We start from the raw sequence: 17,280 nt of genomic DNA on the forward strand, positions 1-17,280 counted from the left end.
AATTGTAATTTGCTGCAGATCCCCCACCATGCCCCAGGATTCCCACTCTTCATTTCTTGGTACACTGGAAAATATTAGGGTAAAACCCAACACCCTAATAATGGGCGATTTCAACTACCCCACCATTAACTGGGAAAACTACTCCTGTACCAACTCTTTTGCTCAATGATTTTGGGAATTCATAAATTCCAATGCCTTGGATCAACTTATCCACACCCCCACCAGGGGCAGCAATATCCTAGACCTAGTCATTACCAACATGGGCAACTGGTGTTCCACACCAGAGGTCAGTTCCTCGTTGGTCAGATCCGACCACAAGCTAATCAGCCTAGACATCCACATCCTGCCCCCACCCTGCATTAGAGAAACCACAGTAAAGAATTTCTCTAGAGCCAACTTCACGCTTCTTAAGACAGAAGTGGCAAACTTCACGCCACCCATGCAGATGGACAATAGTGGTATGACTGCTGAATCATACACAAATGTACTTTATAAGCACTTACACAAGTGCATGGATCGTGCTATCCCTAACAGAACCAAGATGCTGTCCTCCAAAAAAGGGAAGCCAATCTGATGGTCCCTTGCCATAAGCAAACTCTGCAATAGAAGAAAGAAACTGTTGCAAAAAAGAGTAAAATCTCATGACTGGAAGAACTCCTGGTCAGCCTCAGTAAGAAGCTGAGATCCCTCATAAAATCCTCCAAAGCTAGTTATGAAAGCAAATTCGCCACTGATTCGTAAGACAGACACAAAGCATTCTATAGCTATGTCAAGAATCTCAATGGCAACACTCAGATCTGCTCTGAGTTACAGCACAATGGCACTAAATATACAGAACCAACTGATATTGCCAACATCCTGGCAGATAGGTTCAGTGCTAACTTTACCCCCACCCCCTAAAAGGCCCATCTCTATACTGGAAGAATGCAGAGTTCCTGTAATCATGGCTGCACAGGTAAAAAAACACACACTCCAAAGCCAAGAGCACAGCATCTATGGGGCCTGACAACATCCCAGGCTGCATTCTACATGAACTACAGAATGAACTGGCACCCCAGCTAAGCAACATTTTCAATCATGGCCTCACCTCAGGTTTTGTGCCCACTGAATGGTGCACAGCGACAGTTATCCCACTCCACAAAGGGGGAGCCACCACGGACCATAGGAACTACCGCCCTATTAGCCTAACGAGCCTGGTCTGCAAGGCAATGGAACGTATCATCATGGAACTTATAAACAAAGACATTGGTAATCTCCAAACTCTGGACCCACCCAGTTCGGGTTTGTAAAAGGCAGATCATGTCTCCTAAACCTGCTTGACTTCTTTGAAGCAGTCACCAAAGCCGTAAACAAGGGTAAGGAGGTTCACACAGCCTATCTAGATCTCGCCAAGGCTTTTGACACCATCCCCCACTCTGGAATTCTAGATAAACTCACTAAACTAGGTATAAATCCCTATATCACAAGATGGGTTGCCAACTGGCTCACTGACAAAATCCACACTGTGAAAGTAGCAGATTCCAAATCTGACTTCAGACCAGTGACAAGTGGAGTACCACAGGGTTCAGTCCTGGGTCCTCTCCTGTTTGGTATCTACTTTTCTGAAGTACAGGCTAACACAGAAGGTCTTTGGCTAACGAAGTTCGCAGATGACTGCAAACTAGGAGCCATAATTGAAACTCCTAATGATGTGGACATCCTACAAAAGGGCCTCACTGAGACAGATGCCTGGTGTCAAAACCATGGCCTCAAGCTCAATGCCAAAAAGTGCATGGTCATTCCCTTTGGTAAAAACACTGTACCCATGAGCTACCACATAGGTGGTAGTCTGCTTAACACTGAAAGTGTGATGAGACCGTCGGACGCAGGTGGACAGTAGTCTCTCCTTTGAGAATCACATCGCCACAGTAGTCAGGAAATCCTTCTAAGTGGCACACCTCATCACAAAAGGTTTCTCATCCAGGAAAAAAGAGGTCATTGTTCCCCTCTACTCGTCATTCATTAGACCCATTGTGTAGAGTACAACGCCCCTTTTGGTATGTACCTCACAAGACATCTACAACAACTGGAAAGGCTGCAGAAATACCTCACAAAGAGGATTACCGGCCTCAAATAGATGCCCTACGCAGACAGTCTCAAAAAACTCCAGCTTTACTCCTTCGCATATCGCCTACTCAGAGGCGATCTCTGCCTAACGTACAAAGCTATGTCAAACCCAGAGCTGTTGGACATGCTCCACTTAAAGAAATCCCAATCCCTCCTAGCTACATGCCCTAGGGACCTAAACATTGTCACCACAATAGACAGAACATGCTGGAGGGATAGATTCCTGTCCCAGAGACTTCCCATATTCTGCAACAAACTACCTATCTATGTCAAACAAACCTCCTCATTAGCACTCTTCAAGAAAAATCTTGATTGGATGGGAAATAGGAAATTCACCCCGGGGATCACCTCTGTGGCTCTGCTTGACAGGGGCACAGGAAAATAATTTTCTTGGGTGGTGAAAGCCAGGGTACCTTTTTGACTAGGCTTGTATAGGTCCTAGGGCCAATAGCCTAGTACCTACCTATGAACATATTCCTGACTGAATTTAGGAGAATTATACTATTCCCTAATAACCTGCTTAATAGAGAAAGGCAGATGATGTGGTGAGTGGTCCTTGTTGTCAGACACAAGAAAGAATACAGAATACTCACTCTCACTAAGAGACTTCTCAAAATAATATCTAAAATATTACTGCTGGGATAACTTGCAGAATGACATCACTTCTTGTCATCTGACTTCTAGTTCCCAGGCACCCCCCCATTGCCGGAAGTTGGCAGGACTTACCCATCTACCTGTAAAAATACACAGACAAGGGCTTTTGCTCAGATCTTTGGCAGGTGCTGGAAGCCATAAAACACAATTGCATACCTTCACACTTCCAGAGCAGCAATTAGTTCACCCCAAAGACAATACAGAAAGCTTCATTGTACAGACTTTGTGACAATGGCTGCATTGAAGCCTGTGAGATAGCAACTTTATGGCCTACCCTATAAAGAGATTTCATTTAATATATTTTTCTAAAGTTTGCTGGACTGAGATGAACCCTCCAGTTTCCTCTGTTAAAACATGCATTTAAACAGTTACAATAGTGCATGTACATTTCTCTTCTCTCCAGTAAGGCACACTGTGCATACATTTCAGATACAAGCACTTACCTTTTCAACAGAAACATCTGTACAAATCAGTTTGATCTACACAGGGCATACAGTTCTAATACATTTGTAATACCAGCATCTTGCATGACATGCAGTTCTAGCATCTTGAATAAATCCGTTTGATATTTACAAATGACACACAATTATTTACAAAATTCCAGCTAGCTGTGCTGCCAGTACCTCCTTTCATCACAGCCTGAAACTTTTTTATATTGTTATCCTATTTTTTATTTAGTCACAAAATGCATCCCTGCTGGATCTGACCCCTTTCTTTCTCTTTTCCTTTCCTGAACTCAAGAGGCTTATTGTCTAAGGTTCATAAATTTCAACATTCCACTCTGACTGCTTTCTTCACTGCGGTATCTTTCTTCTCATACCCATAGCATTTTCGCTCTCACTTCATTATGTTTTTACACAGGAAGTCATTGGCAAGTTGAGTTGCTTTTCACACTATTTCCCAAAACTCTGGCCTTTTCCCCGGCCTTCCTTTAACTCACTCAAGCCTATAACACCTTTTTGTATACTTCTAGTTCACACCCATACTTCATCCAGAACTGTTATGGGTCTGGGTTCTTTAAGTAAGTGACTTACCAGCTAATAATAGACAGTACTAGAAAGGACAAAGGAGTTAACTAAATGACACTAAGAATGTTAGTCTAGTATGCTTTGCAGTGGAGAAATGAACCTTTGCTTGCCATTTGTTATTCATATTTTTATGTTTATACTTTCATAACTGAGAGACCTACATTTTATTGAGGTATACGGGGTGAAATACCAATGTGAGAGACAGGATAATGCACTGAAAATGCTGGTTTATATAACAAAAATATTGATAGTTTGTTAGTAATTATGAAAATAACCACCATTTCCACATATACTTAATATTTCAAAAACAAAACAACTTGCAAACTGTTGCATGACATTAGGCGAAATCTTATATATTGAACAGTGTCTTTGATATTTGCACTGTAAGTTACACATCTTGATATTCAGTATTATCTGTACTGCTAATTATACAAATAAACATATGTCTTCATATTTCTGTAAATATCTCAATAAAAAAGCACTTATTGAGGAATTTCTTGTCATGTGGAAGTTTTTATTTGTTTAACAAAAATGGTGTAACAATATAGGTCTGTGGTGTAGTTTCAAGATGTGAACATGTGTTTGTGAAAGTTTAGAAAAAATGTAATTTGGGGTTTGTGTGCATTATACTAGGAATGTACTATTACCACTAAAGAATAAGTCTTACTGATAATATTGCTATTTGTACCATTTTAAACCCTTTTATTCACAAAATAATAACTTTTGTTTATTTTATGCTTTTTAAGCTTATTTTTCAGAGTATGCTCTGAAATGCAAAATATGTTTAGACTGCTAGAGGTGTGACATTCAACATCATGTAGGTGTTAATGAGTTAATCTCGCCATCTGCAATACTTCTGCTGTACTGCATTGTAAGACTCTGCAGCTCATAGGCAGACCTGTCCTTACACCTGTATGTCAGCTACTTGCACTACCGTTATGACTGCATGAGTATACCTTTGCTTTTACTTCCTTTGCCTTGGTGTAATTCTCATTTTGGGTTGACTCACATGACATTGCTGTATTACCTGCATCCTCTAAAGTTGCGGTAATGAATTGCTGTTAACTTGCCAAAATGGTCTTTGTAGTTCTGTGCAGCTATATCATGGGTGAAAATGCTACAGAATACTGTATCTGAAAACTGCAAAATGTAATTTTCACATTTTCTTGACAAAAACGTAGTGCAGTAGTCCACACACCTGTGTTGCTTTATTGCAGTTGTTAAACATTACTGAAGTCATATTTCTGTTTCTGTACTGCAGGCCTCAGTTGTTGAATTATTACCTTTCTGTAGTTTTCGTTGTACTTATCTTTTGGCATTTCATTTAATTTCTCAGCCAACAGTTTTTCATTTACCTTTTTGAACTGCATTCACTTACCTCCCAAGGGTACAGCTGAGGAACGTTTCTTTCTGCTCTGCTTTTCTTGGCTCGAAATGTTTAATAAATTGAGAAATTCTCCCACTGCTGACCTTTTTCAGCTTGGCATATCCCATGATGCACAGTATCTCAGAATAGAAGTATTTCTCCAGATTTGCTTAATCTTTTCATGCTGAAGCAATATGGGGCCTCACCAGAAAATCTGGCCTCATGTTTTGAAGACCCTTGATCTCATGCAGATTTATTTCTTTTGTACCACCTTTTTCCCTCTCCCAAATCTGTACTGAATTCTTCACATCATGTTTGATTTTTCTTTAGATGAACAGGCAGGTGTGTCTTTTTCCATATCCCGCATTGTAGAATTGGCTTTTGCTTTCTTTTAGGTCTTCGAGACTAAAGTTCTGCAAGCAGTTGGGAGGAGAATTCTTTCTGTTATTTATGAACCTACATTAGAACCACTGAAAAAAATTTTCAGAACAATTATTGACCTTCTCTGCCTAATTGATCGTAGCTTTTTTGTTGTTCAAATATAACAGTTACTGGTAGGCTTAAATTGAATTTTATATTCATAGAAGGATAAGAGACACCTGTTTTCTTGATAGGCATGCTCATGAGTTACAGTAACACAGCTAGCTAATGTGGCTATGGTGGGATGCACACCTGTGTGTGTGTGTGTGTGTGTGTGTGTGTGTGTGTGTGTGTGTGTGTGTGTGTGTGTGCGCGCCCTTGCAGCTTTTTGTGTTGTCTGTACTGTGCACCTTTCTTCCGTTGCTCACACTGCTTACCGTGGCAGCTGTAGCATTGTGTCATCGTGTCGTGCTTTAGTCGTATGCATTTAAGTTATCTAAACTCCAGGATGTCTTCTGTTATAATGTGACTAGGATTCTGAATAAGAGTGTGGAGTACAGATGTGTGGTGCAGTGTTTGCTATGTGGGGGGGTTGTGTGAAAATTCAGCCTTTGTGTTGCCGGATTTTATTTTATTTTGTTTTTCAATCACTTGCAGTGCTCAATATAAGGTAAGGTTGTGTCTGAGAGCCCTGACTTTAACTTTTGCATCAGCAGTTCTCTATGTACCCATGAAGCAATCTCACAATGGGACTAAGAAAATTACAGTGCAGGTGACAGGGAGGTAGCACCCCATTTTAAGTTTCCTGCAATCTGCCAGTTTTTATTTAGTTGTGTGTGAGTATGCAAACATGCGTGTTTGCACATTACGTTTCACTCTTTTTTTTTTCACCTGCGACATACAGCTAAGGTGATTAGTATTCTAGGCAGCACTGTGTTTGCCTTGTCAGTAGGACTTTGTATGAACAGTTGAGAGCCTAAGCTGTTCATGAGTTAGGAACACCAGCATGTCAAAGGTACAACATTGCCTGCTCTGTAAGTGGGAAGCATGTCAAAAGTATGGTAATGCCTTGTAACCAAAGTCTGTTCAATTATTAATATTGTTTTTGATAGGAGGCTGCAGACATGGCACTTTTTTCAGCTGTAACCTGGAGAAAAGAACAAAATACAACAGAAAAAAGGTGTGTATGTGGGTGTGTGTGTGTGTGTGTGTCGTTATCTATCAAATGCTCAGTGTGACATGTACCGAATTGGTAACATCAACATAACAGCATCAAAACTGACAATGCCGGAAAAAAAAGTATTCCAAACTCCCTGACTTGCCCTCCTTTGTAACCCATGTTAGTGCTTGTTCTGTGGTGCAGAGTGGTAGGGACTTTCAGGAATCATTGTGTTATGATGTTTTGGGGTTCCATTGTTGTCAGATTCGATTTTGTTGGGTCAGTGTTACCAGTTTCGGTACAGGTCACGTCAAACATCTGATAGACAACCTATATATATAATGATGTGGATAATCTACAAAAGGGCCTTACAGAAACAGATGCTTGGTGCCAGAGCCATGGGGTCAAGCTCAATGCCAAGAAATGTATAGTTATCCCCTTTGGGGAAAAAACATGTACCCGTGAATTACCACATAGGTGGCAGTACAATAAAAACCAAAAGTGTGATGAGACTTAGGCACACAGGTGGACAGTGGTCTCACCTTCCATAACCACATCGCCACAACAGTCAGAAAATCCTTCTATGTGGCACACTTCATCACTAAGGGCTCTTCATTCCGAAAAAAGGAGGTCATTGTCCCACTGTACTCATGCGTCATTAGACCCATTATAGAATACAACGCCCTGTTTGGTACCACTCAAGACATCTGCAACAACTGGAAAGGCCGCAGAAATACCTCACTAAAAGAATCACAGGCCTAAAGCAGATGCCCTATGCTGACCATCTAAAAAAACGCCACCTATACTTTCACATATCGTCTACTCCGAGGCAATCTCTGCTTGACATACAAGGCCATGTCAAACTCAGAGCTGTTGGACATGGTATACTTAAAGAAATCCCAATCCTTCAGAAAGACGCACTCCAGGGATCTAAACCTTGTCATCACAATGAACAAAACATGCTGGAGGGGTAGGTTCCTGACCCAGAGACTCCCCAGACTGTGGAATAGACTCCCCATACATGTCAGAGTGCCTCTTTGGCCCTCTTCAGAAGGAGCCTTGATGATTGGATGGGAGATGGGAAATTCACCCTGGGGATCACGTCAGTCGACCTGCTAGACAGGGGTCCAGGGAAGTAAATACTGTGGGAAGAAATATCCAGGGAATTGTTATGGCTGGGCTTGTATAGGTCCTAGGGCTGATAGCCTAGTACTAACCTATAAACATATATATATATATATATATATATATATATATATATATATTATACAGGAACACTTTATAATCCCGAAATTCTGAAATACCGAATTTCAGAATCCCGAGATTATAAAGCTGAAAGCTCAAAAGTTCGAAACCCCAGAAGTGCGAATTTCAAAATCCCGAAGTATGGAAATTTTGAAGTAGTGCTTCTGGTGTTGCGCTGTGTGAAGGGATAGCTGGAAGTTCAGGTAAGTATGTTTTCAGGGTTTTGGTTAGGGGCTTTAGTGTGTGTCAGTGTGTTTGGTGTGTGTCAGTGTGTTTGGTTACTGTGATCTGTGTGTGCAAGGGGTATGTAGCTTGTATGATGGTGTTTTTGTGTATTTGTCTGTGTAGTGCAACCTTGGAGTTAGTATATATAAGAAGGGGGGTGTCGGTTGCTTGCCCACTACATGGGGGGTGCAGGGGGGCTTTCCCCCTGCTTGTATGTAGTGTAGGTTTGAGTGTTTGTTTGTGTGTTGGGGAAGCTGTGTGTGTGTGGATAGTGTACTGTTAGTGATTTTAAAATTCATGCTTCTGGGGTTTCAGGATTGTCCGGTTTTGGCTTTATGATCTGGAAATTCTGAAATTTGATATTTCAGGATTATAGAGTGAATCCATACACACACACACACACACACACACACACATATATGTATGCATGTATGTATATCTATCGACAACCACTGTTTCCCATTTTTACACCTGTGATCAGCATGGCACTTCAACAGTGACAATCCTCTAGAGCCAAGGTTTACACTGCCGGGTGGCTAGCCCTGCCATAGTTGTTCTACACCACACACTCACACCTATGGCCAATTCCGTGTCCAGTCCACCTACTGCATGTCTTTGGAATGTGGGAGGAAACTGGAGTATCTGGAGCAAACCCATGAAAACACAAGGAGGACATGCAGACTCTGCACAGAAGGCACCCCAAATGAGAATCAAACCAGCGAACCTCTTGCTGTGAGACGACAGCACTACCTGCTGCACCACTGTGCCACATATCTATAGCTGTATATGTCTATATATTTTATATATATATATAAATACACATATATACACACCTATGATAGTTTAGTGACAACAGGCAAATTGCAGATATTAACACTTCCAAACAATTAAATAATCAGTCATAGTAAAGTGCATTCCCCAAAACATCTAACCGAATATCCATGAAATAGGATTGAGACAAGTGCAGCAGTTTTAATTTTAGATGTTATTTTAATTCCTGTTTGAATAGTGGAAAAGGACTGGGTGTTAATAATAAGGTAATCCATTTTGATGCAGAGCTTCTGACCAAAAGTAAACTTTTACATTACTTTTGCCTGATGACTAGTAGAGGCAAAAACTCTGAATAAGTTTGTACCTTAAGATAATTAGCATTCTACCATCTCCATCCCTGCCTTCCACGTTTGCATTCTCCCCATGTCACAAATCTTCCTGGACACTGGTGTAATGTGGCAGGTGAGCATAACTGGTCTGTATAGATTAATTTTAAGAATATTTGGATGATTTACATTTACCTGTAAATTGTTTTCCCTTTAACCTTCTACACTGAGATGCTTGAAGTGGAGGTTAAGGGTGGCACCTGCCCCCCTCACATTCAGAATTATTGGTAAATGTAGTGTACAAACTTGGGGTTACTGTGCATTTTTCATGGAAACTGCATACAAAAGTAGTACATGTATCTAAAGGAAGCTCCTGTTAGCAATTGTCTACCAACCAGACACTTACTGTAACAGAATAAAAGTGTATGGATAAAATATATTAATTTTAAAAGTTACTTTGTTCGAATAAATTTAATGGAAGTAACCAGCCATGCACAATTCAAGAACACACAGTTGCATAAATCACTAAGTGATGGTTGCTGCCAGATGTATTGCAGGTTCGCTCCTTGAATGGCTTTTCCAGATTCTGTCTGCACTGCCTCTTCTGATACTTATTTTGTGGCTCCAGCAGCCCTTCCGTGATGAAGTACTTTTGGAAATCCAGGGGAATAGTGACTGCCTACAGTCTGATGATCATACCCTCCCCTTCTGATATGATCGTTTCCATTTATTTCACATTACCTCTGTCTGTTATGGTCCCTACTGCGAAGAGCATCATTTCTTCTAGGGTTCATTCATATTTGTTCCCTCCATGTCATCCTGCATCTTTCTAGTGGCATTCCTCTAGACTGTTTCAATCAGATGTGAGAGTTTATTCCTAGATTCATAGATATTCCAAAGCTCATAGATATTCCAAAGCCACTAAATCACAGTACATTTCTGGCTACCCATCCAGTCATCTCGGTTATGTTTAAAGGAAAATAGTCCTTCACACTGCTTAACATGCAAGGGAAGTGTATTGCATCAGTTTGGGAGATACTGGGTTATAAATATGTCAACTTTGTTTTATTTATGTGTTGGTGAAGATTTTGGACTCTTGTTGTAATATTGCTGGAGATATTGGATTTGTGGAGATATTGTATGTGGGTTCTTACTTTCAGCCGGATTACTATCTTCTTTACCACATATGGGTTGATTTGAAAGCATTTAGCATCTCTATGATGGTGTCTAAGCCTTGGACAGATCAAGATACAATGTATGTATACTGTGTGGCCACTGTCCACAGCTTCCATAAACACAATCAGTAGGTAGGATTTACCCTTCACAAAGCCAGACTGTTGGGAGTCATGTCTAGCAAGATTCTTGGTATTGAAATTTATGAGGTCAGTTCAAATACATTCCATGGCTTTGCAGACGAGGCTTATAAGGTTTATAGGTCTGTAATTACCCAGCCCATTATAAGGCCACTTTTATGAAGGCGTATCACTAGTTTAATGTGCCACTCATCAGGGACAAACCCAGCGGCTAAACGTAAGTTAAACGTTTTGAGGAATGAATATGCTGACGCATGTTTAACACTTTTAAAGAACACAGTATATTGATCCTTTGTGGAAGTATTTTTGGACTTGGCACTTACAGTAAATGACCTTTACAGATAATTGGGAGAATAAGGGATTCCAATATTTCAGAGCTTTGGATAGAAGTATCGGGAGCAAAACTGTTACTGTATTTGTTTGCAAAGCTACTGGCAATCTCAGAGTAGGAGACGCTATTATGAATAAGTTTGAGCCCTGTAGGGTATTGTTTCTTAGATTTCTAACATAACTAAACAAAAGTTTGTAATTGTCTTTGGTTTCAGAGGCCAGCTTAAGTTCAGTGGACTTGATAATGTTCTTCATGGTTTTGAATTGTTGTTTTTTTCCTTAAACATATTTGTCCTCTGGCAAGGCTGCTTTACTTTGACTAGTTATGTTACTGTGGATAGCAGTGTGACTGGGGAATAATGCAGTGTGTAGAGATGGGGAATAATGCAGGGTGTAGAGATGGGGAATAAATGCAGGGTGTAGAGATGAGGAATAAATGCAGGGTGTAGAGATGGGGAATAATGCAGGGTGTAGAGATGAGGAATAATGCAGGGTGTAGAGATGGGGAATAATGTAGTGTAGAGATGGGGAATAATGCAGGGTGTAGAGATGGGGAATAATGCAGGGTGTAGAGACTGGGAATAATGCAGGGTGTAGAGATGAGGAATAATGTAGGGTGTAGAGATGGGGAATAATGCAGGGTGTAGAGATGAGGAATAATGTAGTGTGTAGAGATGGGGAATAATGCAGGGTGTAGAGATGGGGAATAATGCAGGGTGTAGAGACTGGGAATAATGCAGGGTGTAGAGATGGGGAATAATGCAGGGTGTAGAGACTGGGAATAATGCAGGGTGTAGAGATGAGGAATAATGCAGGGTGTAGAGATGGGGAATAATGCAGGGTGTAGAGATGAGGAATAATGTAGGGTGTAGAGATGGGGAATAATGTAGGGTGTAGAGATGGGGAATAATGCAGGGTGTAGAGATGGGGAATAATGCAGGGTGTAGAGATGGGGAATAATGCAGGGTGTAGAGATGGGGAATAATGTAGGGTGTAGAGATGGGGAATAATGCAGGGTGTAGAGATGAGGAATAATGTAGGGTGTAGAGATGGGGAATAATGCAGGGTGTAGAGATGAGGAATAATGTAGGGTGTAGAGATGGGGAATAATGTAGGGTGTAGAGATGGGGAATAATGCAGGGTGTAGAGATGGGGAATAATGCAGGGTGTAGAGACTGGGAATAATGCAGGGTGTAGAGATGGGGAATAATGCAGGGTGTAGAGATGGGGAATAATGCAGGGTGTAGAGATGGGGAATAATGTAGGGTGTAGAGATGGGGAATAATGCAGGGTGTAGAGATGAGGAATAATGCAGGGTGTAGAGATGGGGAATAATGCAGGGTGTAGAGATGGGGAATAATGCAGGGTGTAGAGATGGGGAATAATGCAGGGTGTAGAGATGGGGAATAAATGCAGGGTGTAGAGATGGGGAATAATGCAGGGTGTAGAGATGGTCCTACATACTGGAAATGGGGACAGTTTTATGTGTTTGGTAAGAATCTGCATTTCACATAGGAGCTACTTGATAGGGTCTGGTAGCTGCCAAGGAACATGGCATTCATTTATCAAATCATCATGCAGATGTCCATGTCCTCAAAAGTCTGACTGAGGTGGGTAATGACATTAAAAGGGAATGACTATCTAAACAGAGCCAGGTCATAAAAATATAGGAGAACATTTGGACTGTGTTTTTTCAAAGGTAAATTAGCTGATGAAAACCGTGAACCAGACTGGTTCTGGGTGGAAACCTTTGAAGAACATCAGAGATGAGAGGAACGGAATTATATAATGTAAGCTTGTTAAGGACCAACTAATCTGATTGTGCAGTCAGCTGGTAAACTTAGGCAACATGCTTGGCATTGCAGTAGAAAATACTCCGTCCTTTGAGTAGGACAAGAGTATGAAGCCAATCATATTTCTTAGGTTGATAAACAAAGAAAGTGACTTTATCAAAGTTGATATTACTGTTTTTTTTAAGATAGCGAAGAGGAGTAGAGCTTCTGTTTTCTGACTGAATCATGTTGCTCATCCCAGACTCATTCATGTTTGCCCTAGAAGGGTTTGTGTTGTGATGCAACATTGAATTCCAGTTATTTGACTGGGGTGACCGAAGAGAGACTGGGTCATAGGCCTTCATGCTGGTGGAAGCTGCCTGATTTCAGAACAAGACAATATTTAACTTCTTTCAAAGGTCAGGGAAGGTCACAGAAAATAATGAATTATTGAAAATGCAGGTTAGAGGGAAAAGGATAAAGGAATTGCAGGCTTTGAAGAAATAAATGTGCAGATCATCAGCTCTGCGTCTACTGTGACCATAAGGTTTCCCTAATAGAGACTTAACCATGTTGTTGTTGTTTGTCTTTCGGCTTTTTCCCGTTAAGGGGTTGCCACAGCGGAATTCCGGTCCACTAATGATTGGCAGTAGATTTTTACGAAATGCCAAGGTGCTAGCTCAACACCCAACCTTCAACGAAGGAACGCCCATTTACGCACGCATGTCTTTCGAGTGCTACCCGACCGAGGGGAGGACATGCAGACTCCACACAGAAGGCACTCCCAAGCCAAGCCAAGAATCGAACGGGAGAACCTCCTGCTGTGAAGTAACAAGAGACTTAACCATATGGACTGAAATTTTATTAGAAGTATACAGGGGGATGCAACTTCACAATGTAGTCTTCACCGAGTTATAGAGAATGTGGTCGTAAGGATGGTACGGCAGAGATGATCCTGGAATATCTGGGAATTGTTTTGGGTAGAGAAAGACGTACTGAATGCACTGGCTGTAGTATCTGGGTCAATTCATTCAGACCTGTGCATGTTGAAGAGAGTATTACTTTGAGTGATCTTGCTAGTTAGAAAGTTTTCCATACTTTTGAAGTTCTTGAGGTCCCATAGATAGCGTACAGTTTGTTTCTGCTATTTTACTTGATTTTAGCTGCTTTTTGCAGTCATTTCAAGCCCTAATGTGGCATGTTAATCTAGTGAAGGTGACAGTATATCTAGATTAAAGTACTGCTTAACAGCCTCAGTCTTTTCACACAATGAGATTGGAAGCATAACAGGAGTGTGTACTTCACAGTTGCGGTCTTTTTTATGAATAGGGATTCACAGCCCACCTAATATACAGTACTGAGTTATGAAGAATGGTAGACAGTATGCCTGGAGTATGGTACTGTACTTTCTTTAACCTAGGTCTTTGCATTTGTTAACCACAGTAGAACACTGATCTACATGGACCTTTTCAGAATCAAGCCGGGACTGTGACATTTTATTTTTTTTACAGTCACGTAATAGGCAGATGGATGCTGATAAATAAAATGGTCCTCTGTACTACAGGCAGCAGTTCATTAACAGCTCATAGCCTTAACCCTCAATGCTAACTGCCAAACATTTGATATATCTTCGCAAAATGGGTGAGATTGGCAGCAGGCTAGGAGTATGGCCCTAACAACAACTTTCTGTATACGAACTGGGCGTAACAGGGGGCTAGGAATTTGCCTTTTTTAATTTATTTTTTTATCCTTTGTTGACTGCATTACTCCCACTACACTGAAGCCCACCCCCTTATGCTGCACTACAGTGTCAGGAATTGATATACCTATTGTGGGAATAGAACCCACAGCTTTCAGCATCAAAAGCAAGAGTGCTACCTGTTGCACTGCTGACCTTCTTTTCATGTTCTAGGCTGCTTCGTATGTTTAATGTGATATTTTATTTTGCATGTTTCTAATTGACTGTTTTTGAAATAGTACTAATTATTTTTTAACTGCCTGAAAAGAAGGATCCTTGAGCATCTTTCAGTTATGACCTGCAACACAGGCATAGTGCTGTCAGTTGTGACACTGATAAAATCAGAATGTTTGTACGTGTTGGCATTATCTAATGCAAATATTTATACATTGTCAACAGTAAGCACAAGTAATCTCAGTCCCCTGACTAGGTTCACAGATGAAATAAGTTCATCAGTGTTGTCATTTACATTCTGATAGCTTTTGGCCTTGAATTTGTATTCTTTATCTTGTCTGTAACTTTAGTATATCTTTTTCCTGCTCTCAGCAGACATAATAGTATGCTTCAAGCAAATAAAGTGATGGAGAAAAAGGACTTGACCTTGATAGAGTTTTATATCTGTTACTGGTTTTATTCATTCCCAGAGCAGAAAGTAAAATATCTTTAAAACAATTTACTGTGATTTTTTCAGATATTGTTTAAATAATGTATTAATAATTGTTTTTATTGTTTGATTTACAGGATAAGAATTTGCGAATCTTCGACCCAAGAACAGGACCTTCTGCTACACAGGTACGGATACATTTTAAATGCACTATCCACTGATTGACATTAAAACTGTTTTATATTGCATCTTGTCACTAAATCCAGAAAGAGAAGAAAATACATCACCATCAAATGATGTCGAACAACATTTGAATGTGTTTAAATACTAAGAGTTTTTGTTTTTGTGGGATTATTCAAAATTTTTAATCACTTAAGTGCATTGTGGAAAATCAGCATTTTAGAGATTCTGTTCTTCAAGAAATGTGACATTTTTGACTTTGTTATATGAAAGCACTGTGTTGTCCTGCAGGTTTAAGGTGCATTTCACTGGCCTCTGAATTTTCAAGTGCTTTTTTACATTAACTGATGAAGTTTGTAAAGTACACCATAACTTCATTTTTTTCTTTTACTGAGATGCTTTTATATTTAATAAAGAAGTCTCATCTGCATTGCCAGTGTCTGTGAATGGTTCAGTGCTCCAAACTGTACAAAACCAGAACTGACTATACACCGAGGATTGTTTTTTTATGGAAATATATGCAAGGAATCTTCATATTCAGTGGACCACACAAAACTGTGCGACCTGAGCAAATAAGAAAAAAATGGTGAAATATTGTGTTTACATAAAAATGTAACAGGTTTTTTAGCATACAAGTCAAGCTGATATTCTAGTTGTAAACAGAGCACATCAGGAAAATACTTAGATGCAGAAGATTGCCATTTTATGTGTCTTGTGTTTATTATTTCAGCACCATGTTACAATTTAAGCACCTACACTCACAAATCCAGGACACAGCCAGAAATAATTATGGGCAAATCTCCCAAATATTAGGTGCTTTTTTGAAAATATTTTTATTTGCTCATAGAAAGACAATACAATATATGCATTTTGTTTAAATACACTTGTCTGAAAAATTAGAAGCCTGTAACTGGTACACATAGTTTTTAGCAAGAGAGTGTAATGATGTATATTTTGTCACAAAAAGACATTTTTTTCATAGGGCAGAGCAAAATGTTTTAGACAAAGTTAAGAACATCTCAGAAACTTGGCAACACCTGAAAAGTACTCAGTGTTGGCATGCTGCAGACCAGGAACCCCTGTCTGTCTTATCCTGAATGTGGATTGCAGTAGTAGGTGATCTCCACTGTGTGCTCTGAGTTAACTGATATGAACTTTTATGTACTTTGTGCATACTGTCTGAATGTGTTTGGTCTTAAGTTGCTGCAAACTGGGGGTGGGGGGGGGTGTTCTTTATTTGTTGACTTGTTAGTTGCACAGCACACTGTGTGATGCAGATGTATATTCTGAGCACCAGGTCTCCAAGTACATTACTAAATTCAGATGTGATGGTATATTGTTATGGCTCATTGTCCAGTTTTCTGTAATATAAACATAGTGCCTGTAGCATTATGTATGCAGACTGATCATAGGATAAGGTCAGTATTACAGATAGTATCACAAAACTGGATCCTTTGCCACTGTACATAGTAAATAAATTACTCCTTAGAAAAGCAGTCTGCCATGGAAATTGATGACCGAATCTGGTCTGTAAAAGTATCTTAAATGGTAAATATACTATATCCCAAACAGTATTTGCATGATTTGTCTAGTCTGTTCTAACCAATGGGTGGTTTTGTCGAAGTCCTGCAGTCACTCTGAGTTTCTGTGACCTTGAAGCATATTATATTATGTCAGGGCAATCCCCTTGCATGTTTTTCCTATTTTTTGACAGAGCAGTTCTCTGTTTAAAAGGATCTTGAACTGTTATACCATACCATCTCAAACTGGCCATTTTTCTTTTAAATTCTTTGAATAAAATGGCTGTGCCTGCACCGGGCAGGAGACAGACATCTCAACTGTCCCTTTTTTGGAGGAACATTCTTATTTTCAAGCCTGATTTAGGATATACCTATTTTCTGGCTTGATTTACCTTTCTTGTAATTTTCTGAATCCCCATCATCATGAGTGATTTTTTAAGCTATCTAGTAGATGGAAAATCATACTACAATGACCATTGTACTAGTGGCAGCAATAATTTAAAGAAAGATTACCTTTTGTTGTAGAATTTTGTGATTCATTAAAGTCTACAGATTTTGCACTGTCTCTTTGATCATGTGCTTA

The 17,280-nt window shown here is 40.0% G+C and overlaps 1 protein-coding gene across 1 annotated transcript in view; it reads left to right on the forward strand.

Moving 5' to 3' along the window:
* Positions 1-17,280, forward strand: part of LOC122816501 (coronin-7-like) — a 3,324,782-nt gene that overhangs the window by 925,054 nt on the left and 2,382,448 nt on the right. The window contains exon 7 of the mRNA XM_044089332.1: positions 15,135-15,185. Coding sequence (XP_043945267.1) covers positions 15,135-15,185 — 51 coding nt within the window. The remainder of the gene's footprint in view (positions 1-15,134; positions 15,186-17,280) is intronic.

This window comes from Protopterus annectens, chromosome 12.part0, assembly GCF_019279795.1.
Source record: "Protopterus annectens isolate FY-2018-M chromosome 12.part0, PAN1.0, whole genome shotgun sequence".
NCBI lineage: Eukaryota > Metazoa > Chordata > Ceratodontiformes > Protopteridae > Protopterus > Protopterus annectens.